The 12,122-nt window shown below is 31.6% G+C and overlaps 1 protein-coding gene across 2 annotated transcripts in view; it reads right to left on the minus strand.

Annotated features, from left to right (window-relative positions):
- Positions 1-12,122, minus strand: part of LOC118197433 (glutamate receptor ionotropic, kainate 2-like) — a 482,153-nt gene that overhangs the window by 41,865 nt on the left and 428,166 nt on the right. For both annotated transcript variants that reach the window (XM_085810529.1, XM_085810530.1), the window contains one exon: positions 2,358-2,471. In XM_085810529.1, the coding sequence (XP_085666655.1) occupies positions 2,358-2,471 (114 nt within the window). The remainder of the gene's footprint in view (positions 1-2,357; positions 2,472-12,122) is intronic.

The raw sequence follows: 12,122 nt of genomic DNA on the forward strand, positions 1-12,122 counted from the left end.
GACAAAGCCCCTTTAGACTAATAAATAAAAATCTAAAAGCTTTCAGATTTTATAGTACGCCCAAAGGTGAGTTTTTTTATTTATACATACACGTACACACACATTTTATTTATACATTTCAGATAGAGAGTGTCGCCCGCTGGGGTTAAAAATGTTTTATGTGTCGCCACTGCTCGTTTCGAAATCGTTGAGTTTCTTAATCAAAAATTCGGTAAAATTTTACAAAATATGAAGCGGACAATAAAACAAATTGGAAATTCTAAACTAGGACTTCTAGTTGCCCATATTCGGATGGAGGTTAATTATTCAAAATTATTTTTCTTGTTATTATTTTTCAGCATTGCGTCATTTATAGATTAATCATATCATCATATGACTTTTAAATAAGGATGAACACGTATCGAGTTCGGAATTTAAACCGAAACCTTTCGATTAATAAACAGCCATATTGGATGACTGTGCACTTTGCCCCCATCTCTGTTCTCGACTCAGCTCCGCTGCTTTCTTCCTATAGCAACAATATCAAAAATGTAAAATGTTGTGAATGAGGCACAATTAGAGTGCCAACTGAATTGTGCCAACAAATGTCAATTGAAATGAAAAGATTATAAGATTATTTCATGTACTGCGGCTGTCGCTTTCGTTATAGATAAGTATCTACGCTATCAATATTTTCACAATATTATTACATCTAAGTCTGCTTCAGTATATATATATATAATTAGGTTAGGTTCCTAATACGAGTAATATTTTTGTATTATTGTTTAAATTTCTTTGAATTTATATTGTTGAATTTTTGCTATATATTTTAAGTAGGAAATTATTTTTTAAAAAATTTTATTTATAGGTAATTCTTTAATGTTTTCATGATAAATGTTGAAAGTCTCACCTTTTGGAAAAATACATTTTTTTTTAATCTACGTATTTTTATTTTAAACGTGATTTAGAGTTTAAACCCTAACTATGACAAATTATTTTCCCCGATTTTGACCTTTCTCAGTCTGGCTCCTTTCCTATCCTGCCTTTCCTTCTTCCGAGAGCGTTTTAGGTCCAAAATGTGTAGTATACGTCCCCCGTAGCCCAGAAAATGAGGAGAGGAAAAACTCTACCACTGCATTTTGAAAAATCTGGATTCAATACAGATGTATTGAATCCATGTATTCAGATTTTTCATTTGAAGATGAATGTTTCATCTACATTTTTTTCGGCACTTGGTTTCACACTATGTGTATTACTTCCTATAACTTTTCTTTAGGAAGTATGCACACGCCCGCTGTCCTCCTAGGTATACACTTAACACACCCTAAAAAATGTTTCTTATTTTTGTTACAAGATTCAACTATGGTCATGAGACTGACTTGGGTTTTTCTATTTTCTTTACCAGTCACGCCGCTCTGACCAAAGTTTAGCACAGAAGTGCTAACACACACACACACATACACATAAATTGTAAAACCAAATGTTTTCTTTTTCTTTCTTCTTACTGTAGTAGTAGTAGTAGTAGTAGTAGTAGTAGTAATGGAGGACGTGGGCGCCATCCCTCTACCATTACGGTTAATCGGTTCTGCCCACGTTCGCCCTGGTCTAGTATTTATTAATAATTCTAAAATTTTTACATTGCCATATATTGTGGCTGATTTACAAATATAGTTTATACAATAATTGTATTCACATTATTAACATAACTTATTCCATAAATTTTGATTGGAGAATTTTCTCTAATGAATTTCTTTCTTTTGTAATTTCTCTTTATTTTAAACAGTCTATATATTATTTCGTTATCGTGAAGTTTTTCTTTTGTTATTTGTAACACTTCAACCAGAATGTTGTCTAAGTCCTGTTGCAAAATTCCTTTCATTTTGCTGCAGTTCTTTCATGAGTTTCTCAGTTTCAAGGTTTCTATTGTATTCCTCATATTATATATTATATATTGTGCTAATGTCTTCCAGAATAGTACGTTTTATTTCAAAAGTTTTTCGTCTCTTCCTTTTTTATGTCACTGAACCCTATCTGTCTTTGATCACACCGAAACAACATGGGTGTGATCGTTTTACTGTAGGGTAAATTTAATTAGACACTAAAGTGCCACTGAATTAGGGATAGATACGGCTATGTAAATTTTATAGCGCTGCGCGGCATCTGAGCTCACTTTAGGAAATTGTCGTAAATGTACATACAACTAGTACTATGGTTGTTGTTAATCAATTATTTCAATTACCAGTATGGGTACATATTCTGATTTAGACAGCTTCAATCTCGGACAAATAGGAGGCACTCGACGTATGGGCCATTCAATTTCCAATATATATGTATTCTATAACATTAAATGAGAAATTTCAAATATAAGAAGTACTTACCAGTATTGTTGTTACTTTAAGCGTAGCATTCCGTAGTAAATCTTTCACTTCAGCATACTGGTCTTTGTCTTCTTTTTTAACCTGAAAATGCTTATCAGTGTCCCAAGAACCAATCTGTAAAGAAATGGGAATGGAAGACAAATATTTTAAAGTGAATTTTACTTTTTTTTTAAAGTTTTCTTTTACCTTTATGGAATTTCTTGTAACTGAAATACAAAAAAGAGTCTACTATTGGTAAATATATTAGTTTTTATGATTAATATGTAGAAATCTATTGTCGCATCCAAAAAATTTATAAAATAATTGTAACTCTGTAATTAATACAACGCTACTATTTCGGAAATAGTTAGTGTTTATTCTTTTCTCAGACGACCTAAAATGGAACTTCTTGCTTTCAGCTTAAATAAAATTATACCAGCTAATTTTCTTGCATGTTTTTATTATTTCCATTAGCATAAATTACAAACGTATATGATGCGGCATGTGACACATTTAAAAAAAGTATAAGCTAAAGAGCTCTCATGGTGTTAAAATCGTCATAAATTATGTATTCAATAATTAATAGCTTATAAGCAGTAAAGAAAATACAAATATATTAGTTGCATTTTCGTACAATTGCCAGATTTCATTTTATAATTGACGCCAAGTCAAATGAAAGCTTTATTTTAATTACTTTCGAAGCAAACGAAATGAATCATTTTTAAGTCAAATATTAATACATTCTGATGATTTTTAATTTTTTGCTGATGTAGTGGTGTAGTGGAAACATAACTGTTTGATGTTTTTACGCATCAAGATGCACATTGCGAACAAAAAAAGCGGGAAAAAAATAGATGTATAGTTCCCGCTCTACTAGGCCCATTGTCAAAATTCAAATTGCGTTTTTCATGTCTCGAAAGCGCGACGTAGGGTATATATTAAATTGTTCTAACATAGGTATTTTGACACAAAATAGGACTTTTTCTTGAATAACATTCCCATTTTTGTCCATATTTCTATTCTACGATTTAAATTATGCCTAAATATTAAATTTTGTAAAATTTGGTGTGAAATTTACGGAGAAATTCAAAATATTATCTTGGCAAACTTTTTTCAATTTCGGCCAAGAATAATTCACTTGGTGAACTTCTTAACATGTGGCAACCAATTTTCCTTTCCCTTCCATTATGCCGGATTGGAAAAAAAGGGCACCTCGTTCCTACATTTTTACATTGTGTACATTGTTCCTACATTTTTACATTGCATTTTTACTTTTTTCAATTTCGGCCAAGAATAATTCACTTGGTGAACTTCTTAACATGTGGCAACCAATTTTCCTTTCCCTTCCATTATGCCGGATTGGAAAAAAAGGGCACCTCGTTCCTACATTTTTACATTGTGTATGAGCGGAAAAAAAGGCCACATCATTACAACTTCCAAATAATTTTAGCAAAGTGTCTAAACCGCATTTGATGTTTTGTCGCTTTCAAAAAATATATCAAATTTCAAAACGCGCCAATATATAAATATCTTCGGAAATTTTGAATAAAAAAATGTGATTTTTTGCAGGTGTGCTTAGAATTACGTCTACTTTAAGATGATGGTAAATTTTTATAGATTTTTTTGAAAAATTTATAAAATTATATAAAATACATATTTTAAAAATAATTCATTAAAATGGGTGAATTTTATTTGGAATGATCCTAATGATCCTAATTTTCGAAATGTGGAAGGAAGAATCAAATAAGTTTAATAAAAAAAAAGAGAGATTTATAAATATATACCAAACTCAACATTAAGGAGCTAAAATTTTGAGAGCTTATTTTTTAAAAACTACTCGCGATTTTTACAAAACTTGGTAGTTTGGTGTAATTTGAATCCTAGAATTGAAATATGGAAAAAAATTGGTACGTAATTTCAGAAAAAGTCTTATTTTGTGTCAAAATACCTATATTAGAACGATGCTATATATAAATATAATACGTATCCTAAGTCACGCTTTCGAGGCATGAAAAATGCAATTGGAATTTCATCAATGGGGCCAGTTGAACGGGAGATAAAGAACTGTCCCCCCTCCCCCATTTTTTGCGTAGTGTACATATAACTGTACGATAATATATATAAAAACTGCTTGAAATATATGCACATAACTGTACGATTGACCAATGCACTAGATTTTGTCAAGAAAGATATTGAAATATTAAAAATCTCAATAAAGAGAATATATAAAATTTGTTTTATGAACAAAATGCTTAATATTGTAATAACTTAAAAAAAACCCTGCTAACGTGTAATACATAAAATAGACAAATATGTAAAATCAAGGTTTTGTAAACATTGCATTTCCCTTCTGAAAAAAAGTTCATTACAATTATGTCCCATAAATGTATTTCATCCACGATAAAATGCAGAATAGTTCATAATATTGTTATGAATTTCGCATTTTGGCAAGTAATTTTAGTATAATTATAATTAAAATTGTTGTATTTCCTCGTGCAATGCAGCGCGAAACAAATTTTAAGTGAAAGCTATGCCGGAACAGTAAAAATACAAGGGCAAGGGCACTTAAAGTTGAGTAAATAAATATCTCGGTAAATTGTATTTAAATTGAATAAATGTAATTGACCACTGTGTTAGCTGTAACCGTAATTCCACACTCTCTTTGTTTTCGGGAAATCTCGAGAAGCAAAAAGTACTTGAAATATCTCGCGTCGGTTGAAAACTATTTTAGGCCGAAGATGTGCTCTTAATTGCTTAGTTATTGTCGTTGCGAGTTGTTTAGCTTCGTGTGACCTGAGAGACTGAATTAGCTTTCTCTTTAGATGCGCTGTGATTAACGTTTTTAGTACTTCGTAGTGAAAATATTGATTATACTGTGTGATACGGTGAACACTTGTACGAACATTTCTGCGGAAAATTCCAGTTCTAAAATATTTCTTTTGATAAAAATAAATTTTCATTAATCTATTAGCGGACTTGTGCTTTCCGTCTGTCACGAACCCCTACGTACGCAACAAGATTCACTGAATGTGGCAGCTATCGATATTGGGTACTTCTTAAAGTCGAGCATCAATCTGACACCAGAAGTGTAGAAGCATTTTGAAATATGCAATTTTGAATGTATAACAGTATATAGCGCCAGTATAACTGAATATAATTCAAGAATTAAAATCATTACAATGGCAATTTCATTTTGATCTTAATAGAATACATTTTATGTATAAATCTGAGAATTTCAGGAAAGCCAATTCTGTTGAAATATGAGAATGTAAATTACGTTCTTGTTAGTTGTTTCAATGATTACTTATTTGAACTGGAATTCTAGCTTGATAATAAGTCTCAGGGAGTAAATCAAAGATTTTTATTTCCTCAGGCGTTATAACACGAGGTTGTGTTTTCTTCAGTTAGTTGTATATTACTTTTTTAACTAGAAGGCTCCCACAATCGGCTCGAAATGCTTTAAATTCAGTTTAAATTACGGTTACTGTTTGGCCGATCTAGATATGTAATACCATTTTCGTGAAATGAGGTTCTAGATTAAACAAAAACATGTAAAGCAGCAGAGTTGTACTAAAATATGAAAGCCTCATTATCGCGGAATGTGCTACCATATTAATTTTGAGTACAAAATATGACAAAATTAACACGTCAGCATCAGCGGTTATGCAGTTTCTGCCGTTAAAAGGGTTATCGATGGCGTTAATTCTTTCCAGCTCTTTCGTTATCATACCGCCAGAAAGCATAAAACTAACTGATGCTTCAAAGTAGGTATGGAGTATTCGGACAGAACATATTCTGCATATATTCTTCTAATATATTTCCTTTCATCACTGTCAAATATGGATATTTTGGTTTCAGTGCACTTTTCTTTTAACCTTTAATCTTCTAACCAAAGAATATGATTTTTAGTTATTCCAGTCTTTCTATCTTGGTCTGAGGAATAAAATATTTTTTAATCTGAAATCCCTGCGTTTTAAAAAAACTCCCAAGTTCGCATCATATATTTTTGGCATTTACCATTACTACCGTAGTTCATCACATCCAATTAAACCATTTTAATCATCTCAGACGATTTCCTTTCGGTATTTAAATATTTTGAATTCTTCTAACATATCATAACACATTTCCAACAGATCTCCTAATACACACATAGATATTGCGAAACTTTTTCTTTCTTTATCAGTTTGATTTTCAATTGACACAGTCTGTTAATATGTACCTCATAGTGTAGGAATTCCTCTTTTGTTTATCGTTCCAACCAAATTATCATACAGTTTCATCATAAACATTACTTTATACACAAAGTAATTTATTTACACTTGTTTCGAAGTAATTCCAAGTCTTATTTCATTTCTCAGCCTAAACAAGTACTGGAAATAAAACAACCAGATGAGACATTTTCCAATTCTTACAGTAGAAGTCATGAACTTACGCGTTACTGGATCAGTTTCGGGGGAAAAACGTGACTGGATCTCAGAATGATCAAATCTCTTTAATATAAGACAACTATTTCTTTTTCCTGTCATTATTTAGCTATCATATTTTATCAAATAAAGATAACTTTTCGATAATTCTTCATTAATATCTCGTAAAGATATTTCATTGGTAATTCTTCGTTAATATCTAAAAAGATAATAACTATTATAAAATTATATCTATTATTATATATTAATTATCACTATTCTATATATTAATTATCACTAATTAATAATTATCATAAAATCACAGTGTAGTTGGTATGCACGTTTATGGTAGTTTCTTAAAATAATCGAGTTAGCAGAAATCAAACCTAAGACCGCACATTATCTAGAAGTTTTCCACAATTCTGGCTAGTATATTAGAAGCGGAGGTACATTCTTTTAGGAATTTATGATATATCATCACTTAGATTATTTCGACATATTGCCTAGAACACTGGATGACTCTCTTGTAGAATATATGACCTCAGGTAGTCCAATATTAGAAAACTCAGAACAAGATCCGGAGTTCTAGAAAGTAAGAACTTATTTCTTAATATCTCTTCGAATTTAGGAGCAAAAGAGAAATAATATAAGATGGAAGTCCAATTATACGGATTTCCGAAAACTCAATATTTGCGCTTTTTATATGTTAGGTGTACTATTGTTTTATTAAAGGGGAGCATAATGATAAATTTTTACAGCGATGGATCAATAGTAGATGCCTAAATTCAAGATTCTAAGATACAAACAACATCTGGTCGGTATAAAGCAATTAACTGCATGCATCTCTAACCGTTAATTGTAAGTTGAGTAAAATACTGCTTTTTAAAAAAATTACGTCTAATTTAAGATTGAGCTGGACAGAAATAAAATTTTTAGGATCATATTTTTCAGATTAAATTAATATTTCATGAAGAAATGTTGTTCTGAATTATGAGCTGGTTTCAAAGATTTTACTTTTATATTTGTTATAATTTTTGTAAAGATTTCAAAAATCTAAAACCTCATTTGTGCTTCATTAGTCCAGAAAGAGATATGGGCAGAAATAATTTGGAATATTTAAATTACATTATCATTGTTAAATCTACTGTATCGGCCAGGCGGTATAGTGGTTAGAGGAGCTTACTGCTTTACTGAAGGGTCCCGGTTCGAATCCCGGAGAAGGCATGGGTGCTTGTAACTGTATAGTGTCTGTGCGCCATGGGGGCACTCTAAATATGCGACAAGGCGTAGGTCTTCTGGAGAGGTTGTTAGTAGGGCAAGAGGGGTGGGAAACACTCGGAACCGTAGCCCCCCCCCCGGAGTGCTCTCCTTCAAAATTGGAAGGCAGAAATAAGGGAAGTCGTACTGTCAAGTATGGTGCCCAAGGCTTTGCAAACGACAGACGCTATCTTACTCTCCTTGACAGGATGAATTTCGTGGGTTTATTCTGATGTCACTGTCAGCCAAATGAAATGAGTCACAACAAAACAACAACAACAAATATATTGTTCTGCTTTGTAATTCGATGAATCAAAGTGGATCTATACAAATAGGGAATCTAGTAAAGGTGGATGAAATTTCTTCCCTTCCATTAATAATATCTTCTCAATTCCCTATAATAATGGGTTGATCGCATTCGATAGCATTTTGTATTGAATTTTTTCTATTCTAAGAGAATTATTGATAATGCTTCCTATAATTTCCCTACATGAAGTCGAGACAAAATTCCTAATACCAAACCTATAAAGATTAAGTATAATAAATAGTAGTTTGAAATTTCGTTTATTATTACAGATCATAATCTTAGTTTTCGTTTACAGTTACAAATCTTATTCCGTATTTTCATTTAAAGTAATTATCATCTGACTAGTAGTGTCTTCTGTATTTTATTTTAAACAATCAAATTATTCCTATATGTGTAAATCGAAAATCACTTGTAGAATTTCGTTACAGAAAAGAAATTCTTTAAATCCATTATTTGAAATAAGGATGATTCCTATTCTCATTTGAATAGGGCTCATATGTATACAGATATTTCACTTTTAAAAAAGGCATAATAGCCATTAAAATGTTAGAAATTGAAACTATTTTGATTTTAGGGTTAATATGTAAAATTCTCCTAAAATATTTATTTTATCGTGATAAATCATTTAAACGAAGGAAATTGTTAAATGGTAAAAGTCATCAAATATATATTTGTTAGACTGGAGAGATTTTATTGCGTCAATATTGAAATTATTATATAATTGGTTTTATCACGGAATTTCAATATTGATCTTAATTTTACAAACTTCAAACATTGCAGGGTTCTTTCCATGAATAAAGAAATCCATTTATTTCACAAATTGCAGAACAAAGGAAATTAAAACGTCAGAGAAAGGGTGAAAAAAACTCAGAAACGAAGAAAATTTTAATGAAAGCTTTATGTGACAAGAGAAGCCCTTTTATAGCATAGTAAGTCGCCAATGATAAATTAAATAAACCGTGAAATAAAAATGTCCTGACATAATCATAAGAAAGTTTAATTTTTTTTGTATGCCATGGTGAGAAAAATGAATATTTCTTCTCGTATATGTATTGCATAAAACACTCATATAGCTCATTTATTCGTTATAGTCATCATTGAAATTTCTTATAGAAGTTTCATAAAGTCATCATTTCAAAATACTTAAAATAGCATTTTAATTTTGATAACATTTCCAGCTCTAACTTTACACGAGATATTTGTTCCAGAGGAAGGAAAAACACTTTTAAAAATGTACACTGCGCAGAAAAAAAAGGGACATTGTTCTTTATCTCCCGAGGCCCACCAGCGGCCGAGCGGTAAAAGACGCTGAACACTGGTAGTTTGGTCAGAGATTCGAATCCCGCGAACGGGCTGGCTGCATAGGCGTGTCCGTGGTTTACCCTATGTGTAACGTGTATACGAGCCAGTTCCCCTTAGAAAATCCTCCACGAAGGCATCTTTCCTTTTAGGCAGATAGCCCTCGTGTGCTTTGCCATAATTTAATAATCCAATATATATCTCCCGATCTACTGGGCCCATTGATGAAATTCAACTTGCGTTTTTCATGTCTCGAAAACACTACTTAGGATATGTATTAGATTTTTATCTAGCATTGCTCTAATATAGGTATTTTCACACAAAGTCGGACTTGTCAATTGTTTTCCATATTTTGATTCTACGACTCAAATTATGCCAAACTGTCAAGTTTTGTAAAAATCGCACCAGTAGTTTCTAAAAAACTACCTCTCAAAATTTTAGCTCTTCAATATTAACTGAATTTGATACATATTTATTAATACCTCTTTTTTATTAAGCTTAGATGATTCCTTCTTCCAGAGTTTAAAATTTAGGCTTTATATTCGCACATTTTTTGTGATTAACTTTTAAAATTTGCATTTTAAAATATTTTTATAACTTTTTCGAAAAAAAAAACTTATATTATAATCAATAATTTTTTTTAAATCATCTTAAAGTAGATGTATTTCTAAGCATACCTGCAAAAAATTAGATTTTTTTATTCAACATTTTCGAATATATACGTAAATTTATATAATGGCGCGTTTTGAAATTTGGTATATTTGCTGAAAGCGGTAATAACATCAAATGTGGTTTAGGCACTTTGTTAAAGTTATTTAAAAGTATAAACGGTGTGAATTTTTTTCCGCTCATGCACAATGTAAAAAGAGAAAAGAAAATAGGTTGTTATATATTAAGAAGTTCGCCAAGTGAATAATTCTTGGCGCAAACTGAAAAAAATGCGGCAAGATAAATTTTTAAGTTTCTCCGTAAATTTCGCAACACATTTTACAAAATTTAATATTTAGGCATAATTTGAGTCGAAGAATCCAAATATTGAAAAAATTGGTATGTCATTTCAGAAAAAGTCCGATTTTACCTAAATAAGAACCTAATAAGACCTAAAAACCTAAATAAAACCTAAATAAGAACAATGCTACATATAAATTTAAATTATACTTTTGGAAATTTATATGGTTTTCCTCCCTTATATTTGTTTTTGTCTGGCCAGCTCCGTTTTTTGATCATACGGCCGGCCTGTGACGGCTAGGAGAATCGAGGCTGTGCCCTTATAATAATAATATAATAATAATAATAATACAAATTTAATACATATCCTAAGTCGCGCTTTCGTGACATGAAAAACGTTTACAATTGAGCAACCCTTGTTTTTTTTTTGAAGATTCTCTTTTGACGCCAGTAAGGCACAATTTCAAGATGGTCGCTACACAAAACCAAATTAAGAAGACAAATAATTGCCAAAATTCGGTGACCATGTACACATCGATCTATTTTCAGTTAAAATCAGAGAATTACACACACTCGGCATTGCGCACTGCCTTAACTTTGTGCATTTACACATCGATCTATTTTCGCTTAAAAAAATCAAGAATCTAAAACCAAGGTAAAACTATCTTCGTAACCAGAAATGGGGTTTCAACAGCAAAACTGAACAAAATTTCTCGCCAATCAAAAGGGCACCCAATTCTACACTAGAGCCTTTTTGTTTTCCTTTATGTCGGTCACTAACCATTTCTAGGCTTCGGCTCAGGCAAACTCGATGAGTTTTCGCAAAGTGGGTGCCCGCGTGACAACGCTATCCCGGGATAAGATGTGTGCGATTTTCGATTCGTTGAGCATCGAGCAATTGACTTGAAAATTCGATCACTATAAGAGTTCATACACGAACCGATGATAGAATCCAGAAGAAACACCAGTGAATTGATAAGCCTTTAGACGGAGGTAAGTGTGCAATGACATGTAAAGAAGAAATTTCCTATTGCTAGTCTGAACAAGCGTCCATGTGGCCACTCATAATAACACAGTTGGGTACACATAAATACATAATATTCCAGAGATACTTAAATAATACATAATAGGGAAAACATATATAAAAGATAAAGTAGGAATTATGTACACTATATACAAAAATATAAGTCAGGCAGCAGTACAGATCAAGTCATAAGATCATAAATCAAAACAAAACAAAGCTCAAGTAAGGAAAGGTGTTTACATAATTTGGTTATAAGAAAAACAGAGTTAATTTAGATGTCTTAGGATCGCAAGCGGGCGCTTAACATCAAGTGAATAGTCATAATGAGGCACAGTAATTGAGTTATTATTAACATTGGGAATATTTTCGTAAAATGTTTCTGCGAGGAGTGCAAAATAATTTGGGATAGTTGGTATTTCCAACTCCTCATGAATTGCTTTATTTCTAATAAACCATCGGCTTCTGGAAAGTTGTCTAAGAGTAACATTCTGCAAGACTTGCAGTTTGTTAATATTAGTATTGCTGGTATATCCCCAAACAGGGCAGGC

The sequence above is a fragment of the Stegodyphus dumicola genome, chromosome 2 (genome assembly GCF_044657685.1).
Source record: "Stegodyphus dumicola isolate Sdum_Otavi_A_Nest chromosome 2, ASM4465768v1".
Classification (NCBI taxonomy): Eukaryota; Metazoa; Arthropoda; class Arachnida; order Araneae; family Eresidae; genus Stegodyphus; species Stegodyphus dumicola.